This window comes from Acomys minous (assembly GCF_964271855.1).
Source record: "Acomys minous genome assembly, chromosome: 5".
Taxonomy (NCBI): domain Eukaryota; kingdom Metazoa; phylum Chordata; class Mammalia; order Rodentia; family Muridae; genus Acomys; species Acomys minous.
Window position 1 is genome coordinate 116,207,677 of NC_140494.1, and position 17,204 is coordinate 116,224,880.

Below are 17,204 nucleotides of genomic sequence, written 5' to 3' on the forward strand. Positions count from 1 at the left end.
CTGGTGAACCTGACCCTGGAAAAACTCCACCCTGGGCCCCACTGCCTCTGAAAGATGATCAGTTCCTCAGTGCTCTTTCCATACGTGACAGAATTGTGCCCAGTCGTCAGGGCACTCCTGTGAGTACACAGATGAGTCTTTTTAAGTTCTATAATGGGTGCCACCCCAGGGCTGGGCACCCAAGACTGACCTGTCTGTCTTCCCTGTACTGAACCGGAGCTTTCCAGGTCAGGCATCGCCTGGGACTATGCTGGGCAGAGACTCATACTCTTCTGTGGTCCTTAACACAAAGAGTATGGCTCCTGGAGCCCCTGCACATAACTTCACCCATTTTGGGGATGGGGAGGGGCTGGCGATATGGCTCAGTCAGTAAAGTGCTTGCAGCATAAGCATGAGGACCTGAGTTCAAATCCCTACCGTCTACATAAGTAAAAAGGCAGAACTCAGGCATGACCATACAGTCTTTAATCACAGAACTGGAAGGCAGGGGCAGGCGGAACTCTGTGACTTCCAGGCCAACCAAGACTACATACATACTGATTGCCTGAAATCTCAGCACTAGGGAGGCAGAGACACGAGGATCCCTAGAGTTCACTGGTCAGCCAGCCTAGCCCAACGAGAAGCTCAAAAAATAAGGTAGAAAAAGTAACTGAAGATATTTAATGCTGACTGCTGGCCGCCATGAGCACCTCCTCTCAAAAGCACACATATACATGAAAACACACACACACACACACACACACACACACACACACTCTGAGGGACAGGCAAATGAGGAGGAGGCCCAGTTTTTGACCCACTAAGATCACTGAATCTAGCCTAGTGGGGCAGTTTGGGGTCTGTACTCCCCACCAACTCTCACTGCTTCCAAGATTCGAAAAGAAAAGGCTTCTGCTACGTTAGTTAACTGTAAAAGGTTTATCAAGAAAACAGTCAAGCAGCAGGACCCAGGAGCAGACCGTGGCTCTCCAGGAAGGCGAGGGGGGCAGGGTCATTTCCCAACCACCACGTGCTGCTGAGCCACACCCTGGCCTGAGGGTTACAGGGGAGAGTTGGGGGGGGCAGTAACTCCCAGAACATGTAAACATAGGTGAGTGACAAGGCAACCTGACCAGTGAATCTGGCCACACAGGGGGTCAAAGAGTCCCAGGTTTCTGGTTCCTTTCTGTCAGATTTCACACTGTGCAATGAGAATGCTTCTAGAAGACCAAGCCACGGAAACAAAGGTGCCTGGGAACTCGGGGCCTGGACCTGCTAGGAGAATGGGGAGTTACTACTGGTAGCTTTTGAGAGTTCCCTCCAGAAAGGCACCACCAGGACTCAGGGCTCCTAGAGCCTAGAGAAGGCAAAGTTGCTGCACAGTCCCCTAATCAAGGAAAAGTAAAGGGGTCCCCCAAGCAAGGTAGAGGGGAGTCCAAGACCCATAGGAGGGAGTTGACCTGCAGTCCCTCCCGCAGAGGCGTGAGTAAGGCAGGGAAAGCCAGGGACCTTGGAGCAAGGACAGTCCCTTCTTCCCTCTGTCACACAGACCAGAATCCATGGAGGCAAGGACACCAAGTTTGCTTGGGAAAAGTAAGAAAGAAGGGGGGCCACATTGGTCCTCTCCTCAAAATGTCCTTCACTCCACTTACTGTCTTTTGTAAGTCCTTGTAATTCTTCAAGATATTGCTGGAATGTCACCTAGTCCATGAAGTGTCCCCTGAGCAGCAGAGTTCTGTGGTCCCTTGAGGAGTTTCCTTTGAAGGCCACCTGTCATACTGCATTGTCTGACATCCATCTTGAAAAGTAGCGCATCCAGGACAGGCATGTTCCAGCCTTGGTCACCAATGTCTCGGCTAAAGCCACAGCAGTCTATGGAGTGCACGGAATGAACAGGGTATGGTGGCCATGCGTGGATGCACTACAGTCTCCAGAGAAACTCCATCCTTAGGGACTGACCAGCAGCCCAGGCTTTGGCTCAGAGGGCTCCCATCTGCATTCACCCATCTCTACAGGGAGGGAAGACTGCTCCAGGGGGTACCACTCACCTCACCCACTCCTGGGCTCCTGAGTCACTGCTGGTGACAGGGAGGCTTGGAGTGGGGTGGACTGCAGTGGCCGGGTGTACGTGGAAAGAGACCTGCGTTTGTGATCAGAGGTGGTCATACATGCGTAGGGTCTTCTCCAGCTGCTGGCCTACCCGCTGGTAGAAAAGGATCTGCTGGCGTAGGTAGCTCTGCATCATATGCTTGAAATCAAGCTCGCGGCGCTGGTGGAAATGGTTCATCTCGGCCTGCAGGGCGAAGCCTACCACGCGGCAGCGCCTCCGCATGCCATCTGCCTCTTCCTGAGCCATGCGGCCCTCATCGCTCATGCGCTGGCTTTCCTTCACCTTGGCAAAAGCACCTGGCAGGACAGAGCACAGGGCAGGCCGGTTAGGGCTTGGACCTCCACCGTTCACTCCCTGTGCATCCATCCATCCCTCTAGTTCCACAAAGGGGGAACGAACGACAGTCCTGTTGATTCCAGTAAGACTGTTGGAGAGGTGGCTCAGTGGTTAAGAGCACTGTCTGCTCTTCCAAAGGCCCAGGGTTCAATTCCCAGCACCCCACATGGCAGCTCACAACTGTCTGTAACTCCAGTTCCAAAGGATCTAATGCCCTCAACCAATGCACACAAAGCAAAATGGCTGTCTCCATCAGGGAATCGAGAGTCTCGCTGTCTATTTAGCCTTGGTCTCACTCTTCCAAAAAGGCCTTCCTTGTACCCTACGACCTCTGAGGCTTCCCAACATCCTCTGTCTTGGTTATCACACTCCGCCTAGCTGGCTGCCCCTGAGCTGTGAGCTGGGTGACTGTCATGGTCCTCTGTGTTCCCCAGTTCCCACAAGGCCTGGCCCGGGCAGCTGTGGACACGTCAGCTCAACTGACTCATCTGATCCCTGAGTTGCTATGACAGTGACATCTCCCTGATTTGAGAGTCTATCTCAGAGAATCCAAGGACTAAGCTGGATGTGTGCCTGCCTCTTCGCTGCCTGCAGATGACAGTCCACACCCGCTCCCCCTGCCTAGGAGGCCTCTGGGAGTTGGCTCTTGCACATGAGACTTCCACAGTGACACCATGTCCATCCAAAGCTCCCAGTTCCTTCCTACCTTACCCTTGCCTGCTGGATCCTTATCCATAATTCAAGGTCTGGATCATGTTCCATTTGTACACCAGAGTTTCTCCAGTGCCCCAGGCAGACTGCCTCCTGTCCCCAGCCTGCTATCATACTGTTGATCCTAAATCAACGCTTCAAAAGGCCACCTGGTATGTCTCCCTTACAAACAAGCCCCGCCCACTCTTCACCCCTGCCCCCATAGAACCAGGGGCTGCAATGATAAACAGGTGACAGATGGTAACAGAAAGGGAGACACCTGGGCAGGGGCCTTAATCTGGAAGAACTGGAATGAATCAACAAAGAGTTAATGAATTCAGTTTTGAATAAAAGGCACTTGACTGACTTTGCCTTTAAAGCCACTTGCTGAGAAGCCGAGGCAGAGTGTCTGTGCCTGGCACTCACACTCCAAAGGACAAAAGGGAGTCCCCAGTGCAAGCGAGCCCTCATCCTACTTTTCTTTTGTTGGTTGCTTTTTGTTTTTTAAAGATTTATTTCATTTTTAATTATTCGTATGTCAAAGAGGAGGGTATGTGCATGTAAGTGGCAGTGGAGGGCAGAGACAGCAGATCCCTCTAGAGGCCCCCATGGAGTCACAGGCAGTTGTGAGCCGCCTGACACAGGTGCTGGGAACTGGACTTGGGTATCTGTAAGAGCAGCACACGCTTTAACCACTCAGCCATCTCTCCAGCCCTCCCTTAGCTTTGTTAAAATGTATTATTTTACCAGTGTTTGCGTACATATATGTTTATGCATCCTGGGCACGCCTGGTTGCCCTTGGAGGCTAGAGCCAATAAAACTGGAGTCATAGGGCTGGAGAGATGGCTCAGTGGTTTAGAGCACTGTCTACTCTTCCAGAGGTCCTGAGTTCAATTCCCAGCAACCACATGGTGGCTCACAACCATCTGTACTGGAATCTGATGCCTCCTTCTGGCCCGCCGGTGTACATGCAGATAAGATCAGTCATATACATAAAATAAATAGGTAAATCTTTAAAAAAAAAAAAAAAGATAAAAAAACTGGAGTCATAGATAGTTGTCAGCCACCGTGTGGGTGCTGGGAGTTGTACCCAGGTCCTCAGGAAGAGCAGCCAGTGCTCTTAACTGCTGAGCCATCTCTCCAGCCCTTGTTTTGGAGACAGGGTCTCATGTAGACCAAGCTAACCTCAAACACATGACTGAACCCAGGGTCGTGTTCACATTCCGCAAGCATGCCACCAAATAAGATACATGCCCGGCCTGTGCTGCTTCTTCTGCGTGGTATTCTTTTCATACTGACTCAAGTTGTCAGATGTCTTCAAATGCACTCAAAAGGTGCATCCTACCTGCCGGGGCTCTGCATCCTGAAAATAAGTCCAGATGCCTTTATCAGGGAGAATAGCTCTAGAGGTTAGCAAGAGCAGGCTAAGTGGTAACTAGTGGCATTCCATACAACCCAAAACCTGTGGCTCCAGCTTTCACCTCACTCCGTCCTCTGACACCTTCCCTCAGTTATCCCCTGTCCCCTGCTCCATACTGACAGTCCAGCCCCGGGAACAGATGGGAACACAGAGAGCGATTTCAGAGCTGGAGAGACCCTCAAGGGCAGGTGTTCAGTCCCATCACAACTATTTTAAGAGGAAACTAAAAACCTGAGGGGACCTGCCTAGGTGCTCCCGGCCCCTTCCTGTAAGTGGAGGGTGCCTGGCCTTCCCCATCTGGGGCATGGACAACATCTCTGCTACAAAACCCGATGTGAGGCCTCCAGAGTGGACACAAGGATCCAAGGTCACAGTGGGCAGGAGGGACTGAGAAATAAAAGATCAAGACAAAGAAAATAAAGTTACGCTTCAGCAACCACAGCCTACCTGAAGCAAAGAGCCAGAAGGAGCCTGAATTTCACTGGCCGGAGTCTGAAAGAAGTGCTGGCAGCTCTTAAGATCAACACTCAAAGAAAGATTTTCTTGGGCCTGGAGAGATGGCTCAGTGGTTAAGAGCATGGATTGTTCTTCCAGAGGACCTGGGTTTGATTCCCAGCATCCGCATGGCAGCTCACAACTGTATGTAATTTCAGTCCCAAGGGATTAAATGCCCTCTTCTGAGCTCCATAGGTACCAGGCATATATACAGACGTATATACAGGCAAAACACCCATACACATAAAATAAGTTTTTAAAAATTTAAAGGAAGATTTTTATTCCCATGGCCTTATAGTAAGAGCCCCTGTTATTGAAGAGCTAGTAACTCAAGCGATAAGAATGAGCCTACTTCAATCCCAGGTATCCAAAACCAGGCAGGGCTAGGGGCAAAGGCTTCAGAAGGGGCAAAGAGAGGCAGAGGCGCCCACCCAGTTCTCTACCTGTGGTGGTTGGACAAGAATGTCCCCCACGGGCTCATATACTTGAATGCTTCCTCTCCAGTTGGTGGAACTGTTGGGGAAGGATTGGGAGGTGTGGCCTCACTGCATGTGGGTAAGCTTTGAGGTTTCAAAAGTCCATGCAACTCCCAGTTCTCTTTCTCCTCCTCTTCTTCTTCCTCTTCCTCCCACCCCGCTCTCTTGTGCTTATGAATGCGATGTGAGCTCTCGCACCATGCCTGCCTGCTGCCATGCTCCTCCCCATGATGACCATGAACCCTAACCCTTTGAAATTGTGAGCCCCAATACATTCTTTCTATTATAAGTTGTCTTGGTCATGATGCCTCCTCACAGCCACCGAAAATAAGTAAGACATCATCATTTACTCACCTGGTGACTCAGTTCTGGGGCCAAGGTCAGTGAAAGCTAAGGAATCCTACCTGAGTAGATTGGAATTATGCCTGTCGAGAACACGTCTACTAAGCCGGGCGTGGTGGCGCACGCCTTTAATCCCAGCACCCGGGAGGCAGAGGCAGGCGGATCGCTGTGAGTTCGAGGCCAGCCTGGTCTACAAAGTGAGTCCAGGACAGCCAAGGCTACACAGAGAAACCCTGTCTCGAAAAAAACAAAACAAACAAAAAAGAAAAAAAAAAGAACACGTCTACTTAGGAGTCAGTTTGAGATCTCCAGGGTTGCCTCCTGCCTTGCCACACTGGATCCCAGGAGCGAGGAGTGAGAACCTATCAGCCACAGAGCCCTAGGGTTTTGGGAATCTTTCCTACCCTCCCCCACTTAAAACTACCTACTCTAAATTTGGGGGCAGGTCTGAGTCCTAGTACCAGTGGTCACACCTCCAGAAAAACCACTGCTCTGGCTGGGCTGCAAGTAGGACGGATAGTTTTAGAAGTGATCCTGCTGAAAACTGCTCATAACAACAAAGTCCTTGAAGAAGAAGTTTCTACATCTGTAAAATGGAACAATAACAGCATAGGAACTGAGATTTAATTGAATATGCATAAAGTGCCAAGGCCCGCACCTGCCATACACTAGGACTCAGAAAGCTTTCTGCTTTGGTATGCAAACTGCTTCCCTGTATGTGTCCACATACATGTGTATGATGTATGTGTTTATGCACGGGTGTGTATGCATGCATGTTCACATGGATGTAGGAACGTATGTGCCATGGTACACATGTGGCAGTCAGAAGGTAATTTTGAATGTCAGTCATCACCTTCTACTCTGCTTAAGATAGTCTCTTCTCAGCCGGGCGAGGTGGCACACACCTTTAATCCCAGCACTCAGGAGGCAGAGGCAGGAGGATCAATGTGAGTTCAAGGACAGCCTGGTCTACAAAATTAGTCCAGGACAGCCAAGGCTACACAGAGAAATCCTGTCTCAAAAAAAACCAATAAAATAAAATAAAATAAAATTTAAAAGCCTCTTCTTTATTGTTTGCTGCTATATATGCCAAACACAAACTTCTGGGAGTTCCTCTATCTTTATTTCCCTTTGCACCGAAACCCAACTGTGTTTAAGCATTGATGCAGGCTTCTGTATGGGTTCTGGGGATTTAAGCTCAGTTCCTCATACTTGCACAATTGCTTTGCCCACTGAACCATCTCCCCAGGCTGCAAACTGTTTCTCTATCCAAGGACTCACAGCAATTACCAGCCATGGTGACTCATGGCAACGTAAATCTCTGCTACAAAAGCTTATAATGTCCAGGGGTGGTAGCGTGCATCTTTAGTGCCAGCACTTGGGAGGCAGAGGCAGGTGGATCCCTGTGAGTTTGAGGACAGCCTGGTCTACAAAGTGAGTCCAGGACAGCCAGGGCCGTTACACAGAGAAACCCTGTCTCAAAAAACAAAATAACAAAACAAAACAAAACACATTCTACACTCTGTGCCTCATGCCTGTAATTTCAACACTCAGGAAAGCAAGGCAGGTGGATCTCTGTGAGCTCAAAACCAGCCCGGTCTTCTATAAAGCAAGTCCAGGATAGCCAAAGCCAAAGCCAAAGCCAAAGCCAAAGCCAAAAAAAAAGAAAAAAAAAAAAAAAAGAAAAGAAAAGAAAAGAAAAAGAAAGAAAGAAAAAGAAAAAGAAAACCAAAAAAGGGAGGGGGGAAGGGGGCTGGGTGGTTGGTGCACATCACATTTTTGTTTTTTTATTTTTGGTGGGTTTTTTTTTTGTTTTTTGTTTTTGCTTTTGGGGTTTTGTTTTGTTTTGTTTTTTTGTGGGGTTTTTTGTTTGTTTGTTTGTTTGTTTGTTTTTCTTGACAGGCTTTCTCTGTGTAACGGCCTTGGCTGTCCTGGAACTCACTTTGTAGACTAGGCTGGCCTTGAACTCACAGAGATCCACCCGTCTCTGTTTTCCAAGTGCTGGGACTAAAGGTGTGCGCCACCACGCCCAGCTCACATCACATTTTTAATTCCAGGTCTCAGGACACAAGTTTGAGGCCAACCTGGTCTACACAGAGTTCCAGGTTAGCTATGGCTATAATAATGAGACACTGTCTCAAACAGACAGACAAACAGACACATACACAAATGGGGGAGTAAGGAGAATGCGTCTGGACAGAATTAGAGTAAGGGGTGGGTATAATCAAATTATGCTGTATGGAATTCTCAAAGAATCAATAAAATATTTTTTAAAATAAAATAAAATAGCCTAGGCAGACCAAGAACAGCAGCACAAGCATGTTGTTCTAGCGCTCAGGAGGCAGAAGCAGGAAGATCAAGAGTTTGAGACCAGCCTAGGGTACAAATCAAGACCCTGTCTCAAAAAAGGAGGAGGAGGAGCAGCAGCTGGAGCCAGAGAGATGGTTATACCCACATCTGCTGCTCTTACAAAGGGCCAGAGTTCAGGGGACAGCTCATTCCTGCCAGTAATTGTAGCTCTAGGGCACGCCAGGCCCTCTCCTGGCCTCTGTCGGTACCCTCACTCATGTGCACACACCCCAACACAGGCACATAATTAAAAGCGGTAGCCGGGTGGTGGTGGCACCCGCCTTTAATCCCAGCACTTGGGAGGCAGGGGCAAGCGGATCTCTGTGAATTCAAGGCCAGCCTGGTTTACAAAGCGAGTCCAGGACAGTCACGGCTACGCAGAGAAACCCTGTCTCGAAAACCCAAATTTAAATAAATAAATAAAATAAAAACAAAGCCAAAGAGGGAGGAAAGCAGCAGCCCCTGCTGCTCAGGAGAAAAGGGATTACATGAGGCTGAACCTATCTGTGCCCTAGGCAAGCGCTTGTACCCTCTGGGACTACCTTACTTTAGCTAAACCATGAACTCTACAGTCCCTCCAGGATGCTCTGTAGTCCCAGGCCTGTCTCAGGTACACGAAGCACATCCTCCAGGTGATGCTGGGGGAGTCAGCCCAAGCCTCCTTCCTTCCTCCTTCCCCCTCTACATCCTTGACCCCGATGGTCCAGTTCTTGGACGGTTCCCTCCTCCATCTGCCTGGTGCAATAGATTCCAATACACTTGGTTTCTGCGCTTAGTCTGCTATCAAATCACCTCAATGCTGCTTATCTGAGAAACTGAAGAGAACCGTACCAGCTACTTAGTAATACAGACCTTGCTGGCTCTCAGGAGAGGACACTTTTTATGACAGGATAGCCATTTCTAGGCTTTTCTTCCCCCAAATGCCCACGTGGGCAGAACAAGCTGGTTGAGTCAAGTTCAGCTCCAGGCTCTGTGTCACATCAACATAGAGACCGACAGGTGAAAACTCTCCAAGGTCACCTCATGGGTGAGAGCCCTTCAGGTCTGGTCTCCTGACTCCCCAGCACGGGCCTTCCCTAACTGTTCCCTCACATGCCCACCACTTGTTCAGATGTCTAGACAGGATGGACAGAATCCTGGGATCCAGGACCAAACGTCCTGTTCTTTCTTTGAGGAAGACCTCTATCTGCAAGGCTGGTACAGGATGCTCTCGGGCTGCAGTTTTCAAAGCCTGCCCAGTTCTGTCTTAGACTAACTCCAAGCTCTCCTCTCAGACTCACTCTAGACTCAGGACAGAGCTCAGAACTCAGAGAAAGCAAGGCTTGCACTGCGTGAGAAATGAAAACAGCAGCTGTTTCAGGCTTCATGGTCTCTCCAGGCCCTGACTCAGTGGAGACTGAGATACGGCCTCTCCTACCTTTCTGCCTATCTGAGGTAAAAAGGACAATATAGCTTTATTCCTTCCTTCCTCCTCCTCCTCCTGCTCCTCCTCCCCATCCCCCTCCAATGAGAGCTAGGAGCACCAAGTGTGTGGTAGACACGAGGTTGCTTGCCCTTTTGCCCCAAGTCTGGCCTAAGTGAGAGTCTCTAGCCACTGAGTCGGGGCAGCTGTTTAGTCATTGTGCCTAGCCTCTTGCTGCCCACACAAAAACATGCCATCCGAGGAGCTGGTTAAACCAGCTTTCCCAGGCCTAGCACAGTGTGGGGCTCCACTTCCGTACAGGGAGGCACCAGCCCTGCCAGGCTGGGCCCACGCTACCTGCTATCTCTGGCCTGAGTGCAAAGGCAGATCTATAGAACCAGCCTGAGGCGCAGGGCGGGCCTTCCCCCAGAACCTCTGCTTTGAAGGCCTAAGGAGATAAGGTCCAGGGACACAAGGCACACTGGGTGCAAAGCTGCTTGAGAAAGCAGGCTTTGAATCCCTGAGGCTGAAAGGAGGGGAAAGGTAGGAGGAGACGTGAGGGCTCAGCAAACAAAAGAGGGAAAGGAGGAGGTGAAGGGGGAAAGCTGCCTGGAAGCCAGAGACTGCTCTAACAGCCACCTTCCTGATTAAGACAGGGGCCTGGGGAGTCGAGGTGACCTATATGCTGTTCCCTATGCTCAAGACAGAGGGCCACCCCAGAGTAAAACTCTCTGACCTCAGGCCCTAGGGTCCTGGGAGCCAGCTCCACGCCCTACATATATTCTTCCTGAGTTACTAGCCCCAGGGAGAACCACACCTTCTGCCTTGACGTCTGCCGTCCCTCCCTATACCCCAGGACTCAAGGCCTGACTCAATCCATAACACAAGAGAAACCCAGCTTGGGAAGGGGAGCTAGATTGGCCCAGGTGAAGAGAACCCTGGACCCCTGGTTGCATTCCCCCCCCCTGCCCAGCTAAGTGCCCCATGTGACCCAGGATGAGTCACTTCGCTGGCAGTTCCTTAACACTTCCAGCAGCAACAGGCAGGGGCTCATCCTGTCCCTCCCCCACACAGGGGGCCATGAGAACTGACAATGTGATAGGCCTGGGAGGCTGCCAATATGAATGTGTCCTTGGGGAGCTGGAAGGAGGAAGGGATAAGTCCCAGCTGAGGCACAGACTCGTGTGCAACCACTCTGCTGTGGACACAGACTTCATCTGCAAAAACAAAAACCAAAACAACAACAAAAACAAGGACAGAGATCCTCCTGCGCTGATAGTCAGTCACTAGCCAACAGGGCAGAGGCAGAGTCTGGGCTCAGATGCTGCAGACGTAGGAGTGAGCCTATGAGACTGAAGAGACAATTGGCATTGTGTTCTTACCTGTGTCTTGGTCTTGGGTTCATATAAGGCAAGTCCTGGGACCTGGTTATCTCTGTGTTCCCAGAACCCAGAGTGATACCTTGGGGTTCACTGCATGGTGGGGTAAGTGGGAGAAAAGAACCCAATGGATAAGAAGTATACACCGAGCTCAGTGAGAACAAAGGCCAAAGCTGTCCACACCAGCCCTCTGCCTCCAACAGCACCCTCCAGAGAGCCACCTCAATACACTTGTTGAGCCAGGGAGGGAGACGGAGACAGGGAAAGATCATGAGCCAGCTGTTTATCATAAAACAGGCCGTTGGGTCTTCCCAGGGACCAGCAGAGCGCCACACTCAGGAAGGGCTTACCTTTCTGCAGGTGGATAATGTCAGGGAAGTTGGAGAGCAGGCCCTGGTAGAGAGACAGCGTGTCAAGCATTTGGAAGAGGTCATTCTTGGGCTGTTCGGCAAACATCTCACCAACAGTCTCATAGGTCCGGCCGGTGTGAGAAATGGCATTGTTGAGGGCCTCAGAGCTGAAGGGAGGATCCATCTGGAAGGCATGGCTAATGGCCTGAAAGGCGCTTCCCAGCTTCTGGAACTCCTTGCGGAAGCCCCCCACGTGTTTCCGCACGAGCTCCGAGGCCACGGTGCTGAGCTGCAGGACGCTGTCGTCCATCTTCTTGCTGAAGGCCTTGAACGTATCGACGCGGTCCTCTACGTCCTGCAGATCTTGGTGCTCCGTGGGGATCTGGAAGGTGAGCAGGAAACTGGCACCCACCATCTCGTCCTTTTCCGCCCGGCGTTTACCCATCTTCCACTGCTTGTCATCCAGGCAGCTGAGGAAATGCTGGAAGCCCTCATACTGGGACAGCACAGGGTGGCTGGTCATGTGGTCCATCCAGAGGATGAGCCTCCGCTTGCGTTTCTCAATGAAGTCCTCCTCAAAGCGGCCCGTGGCCTGCTTCTCAGGCAGGTGGGGCACCGAGATCACGGTGAACTTGTGCAGAAGGCGGTTATAGAGCCAGTCGAAGTGTTTGTAGCGCCGGTACACAGGCGAGCCAGCGTGGGTGGGTGTCAGCTTGTAGGAGATGTAACTTTTGATGCCTTTGAACTTAGTCTGTTTGGTGGGGTCTTCTATGGAGCAGGCAAACGGGTGGGGGTTGGCTTTCCACTGAGGGCCTCGGGGGCCCATCTCAATGGAGTATGTCTCAGCAATCTTGGCCATCATGGGCACGTCACCAAGGATGAAGGCCTCCACTCCGGAGCGCACGAAGCATGAGAAACGATTGAGGTTCCTCCCTACCACACTGCCCCGCTTGGCAGACGCCAGACTGTCCTGCCTTTCCAGGGGTGCCTTGGGTCGGAAAGCCATATGCTGGTTGGGGTAGGCACCCGGGTAGGAGAGGTTGAGTGGGGGGTGCCCATTGGTACCTAGGCCACCAGCCCGTGGCTCCTCTACCACTGTGCACCCATCGTCCCAGTCATCCCAATCATCGTCATCGTCATCCTCAAAGCTTCCTTGGTTTGAGAGGAAGCCACTGCCCCCACCACCCCTGGCTGGACTGGCCATACTTGGAGTGTTATACAAACTCACCTGGGTGCCCAGGGAGCCTGCGCCGCTGGCGTAGTAGTCCATATGGTTGGTGCTGATGCCAGGACGGACAATCTCTACGTAAGAAGCAGGGAAGAGCCCCGTCTCCCCGCGGCTGTTCTGACCCTGCAGCCAGCCGTCCAGTGAGGTCTCACTGAAGATAACTAGATCTTCATCTTGCTGGATGCTGATCTCCTCCTTGTTCTCGCTGTGGAAATCATAGAGGGCTCGGCCTTTCAGTGCCATGGCTAAGCGATCTGGTGGTCAGGATTGGGAGGGGGAAAAAAAAAGTCTTACCCAGACCCAGGATGCTCAGCGGGGAGCCAAAGATGTACTTTGCAGCTCAAAGTCCTGTATACACCCCCCACTCAGGCCCTCAGGAAGGGCCTCAGCATGCACAAATGCTGTCTAGCTGCCTTCTTTTCAAAGATCCGTCCATGGTCTAGAAAGTGCCTATCCAGCCTTGGGGTATCTATCTGCCTGTGAGCAGGGAGGGGTTGGTCATGACCACAGTCTTTCTCCTCTCCCTGGGCAGCCCCTGAGAAGGAGGGAGTCTCTCCCTTCTCTCACACCAAGTAGAAAAGTCGAGTGACCTAGAGAAACGAGCTCTGCTAGAAAAAGAACAGGAAGGACACTGTCCACTGAAACAATGTTGTGCGACAGAAGAGAATCACGCGCAGACCACAGTCCCGAGAACCCAGGCAAAGTTCTGCTTCCCTTGGCTCCCAGCTCCTACTGGCTGCTCCCGGCTTTGGGAGGCTCTCACATTCCTCTGAAGATCTGCTCCTTCCTCCTTCCTCCCCGGGCCACCGCGTCTTCAAGAATCCAGAAAATCCAAGAGGGGAAGGGAGAATAACAGCAGAGTCCTGAACCAATTCCAAGGGTGGATGTGTTCGGCCTCCAAACGAGCCCGGCCAGGAAAACAAGGGCCAAAGCCTGCAGAACCGGCCGATAAATACTGGACCTAGGGGGTGCGACCCCGTCTCGCCTGGTTTGGTGCCCTCTTCCCGCCCTGCAAGTGGCCAGCCCCGACCCCCAGAGAACAAGGGGGCGCGACAAGCCTCTCAGAGGACTTCTGGCCTCTCTCTGTGCTCCTCTTTTGTTTGCCTAATTCCTCGGCAGTTTCGGAGTACGAAGCTGACCCGGATCGGAGTCCCAGAGCCCTCGTCCAGAAGTAATGCTGGTGGAAACCTCCACCATCACCACCCCCACCCCTGGTATGCCATCAAACACTCAGCAGCAGTTGGTAGATGGAGCTCCGTCGAATAGATGGCGTGCCCGGCTGTTTGTTCGTCCGTCCGTCTGTCCGTCGGTTCTTTCTCCGCGATGTCCTGTGGATCCGGAGCGCCAGCCTCCTTTCCCCGCACTTGCAGCTCCTCAGCGCTGCTGCCAGCAGGAATCTAGATCCAAAACAAACACCGCCCCCCCCAAAAAAAGGGGGGGGGAAGGAGTCCAGGAGGTGGCGTCCCGAGGAAGGAGGGGAAAGCTGTAGGGGAGGTGAGGGGTGGAGAGAAAGAGAGGGAGGTTTGAGGGAGGGAACGCAGGCTAGGGAATTGAGCAAACTCTACCGCACTTCCGCGCGTCCTGGTGAGGCAGGGACCGCGCAGCTCCGCCCTCCCGCGGCGAGGGTGGCACCGGCGGCCTCCCGCCCTCTTTCCTTGTGGAGGACGCCCTCCCTCCCTCGGGTTCAGTCCGGGTGGCGAGGATCCAGGAAATGGACCTCGGAGTCTGGGAGCTGCGAGCTTTCAGCCGCCGAGGTGCCGGCGCCGGGAGCCACCTCTCGCCCGGGTTGGAGCGCCACGCGGGGGAGCTCGCCAGCCGCCGCCGGACTTCGCCTCCTAGACTCGGTCACCCGCCTGCCTTTTCCGTGACGCAAGTGCAGGGAAACTCCGAAAGTTTGCGGAGCACGGAGTGGCAAGGAGGGAGCTAAAGGCTAGGAGAACCGCGTCGGCTGCAGGGGAGCCAGGAGCTGTGGACTCCCTTTTCCCAGTCTCCTCTCCCGTCTCGCGTTTCCCGATCAATCTAGGGGCTAGTACAGCTCTGGGATTGTTCTCAAACCGAGAGGCAGTAAACTGTGCGACCCTGGTGTCCCGCTATGCGAAACCCGATGCCGTGAACCTGATAGGGCCAGGGGCACCCCTGCCTTGGGCAGTTTCCTTTGGTATATCGGGCGGGGGGGGGGGGAGGGGGCGGGGGTTGCCGCAAGACCACATACTTCTGCAGTGACAAGTAGCAAGCTTAGGCATGGACGGATTCTGGGTTGCTTTGTCCTTTCACGGGAGCGGGATCTTCCATTCTGGCTAGCAACAGCAAGGAGAGGGAGGAGTGATTTGGTGGATAGCCTCTAGGCTTCCAGGACTTGACCCTCCAGTTTATGCAGAAAGAGGTGAACTCTGAGTAAGACAGGGATTGTACTGAACTCTGGAGCAAATAGCGCAACGATTAGCACTGCTGCCTTGCCCCTCTGGTCTTTAATTCACAGTCTGTCTCAATCGTTAAGTTATGTATTCCAAACAACAAATTAACCAAGTACCGCTAATCTGCCAAGCCCCTGGACTACAAAGACAATAAAGTAAGACACCGTGCTTATCTTCTGGAAGCTCGAAAGTATCTTCACACGTAGGCAAGATGTTCCTGCCTAGTGTGGCCAGTGCCGTGAAAAATGCATGAAAAGACACTTATCTCAGCCTCAGTGGAACACATATCAAGGACCTCCTCGGCAGTGGTGGAGACAGAAGCAGAGGCAGAGGCAGGCGGATCTCTGTGAGTTTGAGGCCAGCCTGGTCTACAGAATGGGTTCTAGGACAGCCTGGGGCTACACAGAGAAACCCTGTCTCAAAAAACCAAAACAAACAAAAACAACCTCCTTTTCTCTTGGAGATGTCTAGGAGTCAGACAAAGATTTTAGCCCCGACCCTTTTCCACGGTAAGCCTTGTTTTCCCGCTCTGGTGAGAGCTTGCTACCTCTTCATTCCTATAACCGATTAGCTGATTAACTGGTATAAATTAGTGCTGCTAAAGGTTGAGGCCTTTGGCTGTCTTGAGGAACCCATTTTCATTGGTAAAAATCTGAATTGGACTCCTTATAAAAATTAATATCTGGTCGTGGTGACACACACCTGAGAGGCTGAAGCTGAAGGGTCCTAAGTTTGTGGCCATAGTAGGGAGTGCCAGGACAGCCTGGGTCACATAACAAGGTCTTACCAAAAGTTAAAAAAACAAAACAAAACAAAAAACCAGGGAGCTGACCCAGAACTGTCATTATTTGGAGGCTGGACAACTGTGTAGGCTAAGCTATAATGTGAGACCTTTTCTCAAACAAACAAAAAACTAGCCAGATGTGGTGGTGGACACAGTTAGTCCCAGAACTTGGGAGACAGAGGCAGGTGGATCTCTGTGAGTTCTAGAAGACCAGCCAAGGATATATAACAGGACCCTGTTTCAAACTATAAATTGAAGAACCCTGGGCATGCCCATAGTCCTAGCACTTGGAAGGTAGAGATCAGGGATCGAAGATCACGAATTTGAGGTTAGCCTTGATTCTATGCGAGTTGGAGGGTCAGGGTGGACCGCTTAAGAGCCTGTCACAAGGGGCTGGAGAGATGGCTCAGAGGTTCAGAGCAATGACTGCTCTTCCAGAGGTCCTGAGTTCAATTCCCAGCAACCACATGGTGGCTCACAACCATCTATAATGAGATCTGATGCCCTCTTCTGGCTTGCAGGTGTACATGCAGGCAGACCACTGTATACATAACAATAAATAAATCTTAAAAAAAAAAACCTGTCACAAAACAAAATTGGGTGTTATGGTACCTTCCTGTAAACCCCACCCACTCGGAAACAAAGGCAGGAGGAACACTGTAAATCTTAATTCAGTTTTGTCTATATAGTAAATCTTAAGCCAGCGAGAACTATACAGAGACCCTGCCTCAAAAAAATAAAATAAAATAAAGGAAAAAGTGAACAAACCATAGACCCAGAAAAAGCAGGTGTGAAGCAAAACCTTTTTGCATCAATAAGCAAGAGTTGACATTGCTCCTTGGAACACAGAGTGACCAGGTTAGCCCTTGAACCTGGCACATCACACACTCACACACACACCTGGCAAAAAACTTGGTACCTTCCCATATGGTTAGCCTTGACCCTAAGGATGCATGTTTCTCCTAGCTGCTTTCTTTTGTTTTGACAGGGTCACGCTATGTATGTAGCCATAGCTGGCCTAGAACTGGCTACAAGACCATGCTGGTTTCAAACTTGCAAAAATTTCCCCATCTCTGCTGGAAGCATTCCCCTACCTGCTTGAGAGTCTCTTTTCCCTATAATCTCTTGTTCATGGACCTTTCTCCTAGTTGAGGCTAACAACAGCAACTATCTCCTTAGTGCTTGCTGGGTACTGGGCATTGCTGTAGACACTGCCCCCCTCCCCCACCCCCCACCCCTTCCCTCCCCCCACCCCCCACCCCCACCCCAGTGAAACTAACTTAATACAATGGATAGGCTTTCCTAAGAATAGGGACATCCCTACTCAGGGCTTTTGGGGATCCTGCTTGAGGTTTAATTAAGACAGAGACATCTATATAGCTTAAGGTTGTTGGGCTTTGCTAGAGTTTTAATAATTAAAAATAAGAAGCCAGGCAATAGATGGAGAAGT

General features: G+C 51.4%; 1 protein-coding gene across 1 annotated transcript; it reads right to left on the reverse strand.

Annotated features, from left to right (window-relative positions):
- Nucleotides 1-450: 450 nt before the first annotated feature.
- On the reverse strand, nt 451-14,439 carry SNX33 (sorting nexin 33). The gene is made up of 2 exons (XM_084782269.1): nt 11,329-14,439; nt 451-2,385 (listed from the first exon to the last, which is right to left on the reverse strand). The coding sequence occupies exons 1-2, from the start codon at nt 12,797-12,799 to the stop codon at nt 2,132-2,134; spliced, it is 1,725 nt and encodes a 574-aa protein (XP_084638395.1). The 5' UTR covers nt 12,800-14,439; the 3' UTR covers nt 451-2,131.
- Nucleotides 14,440-17,204: the final 2,765 nt, after the last annotated feature.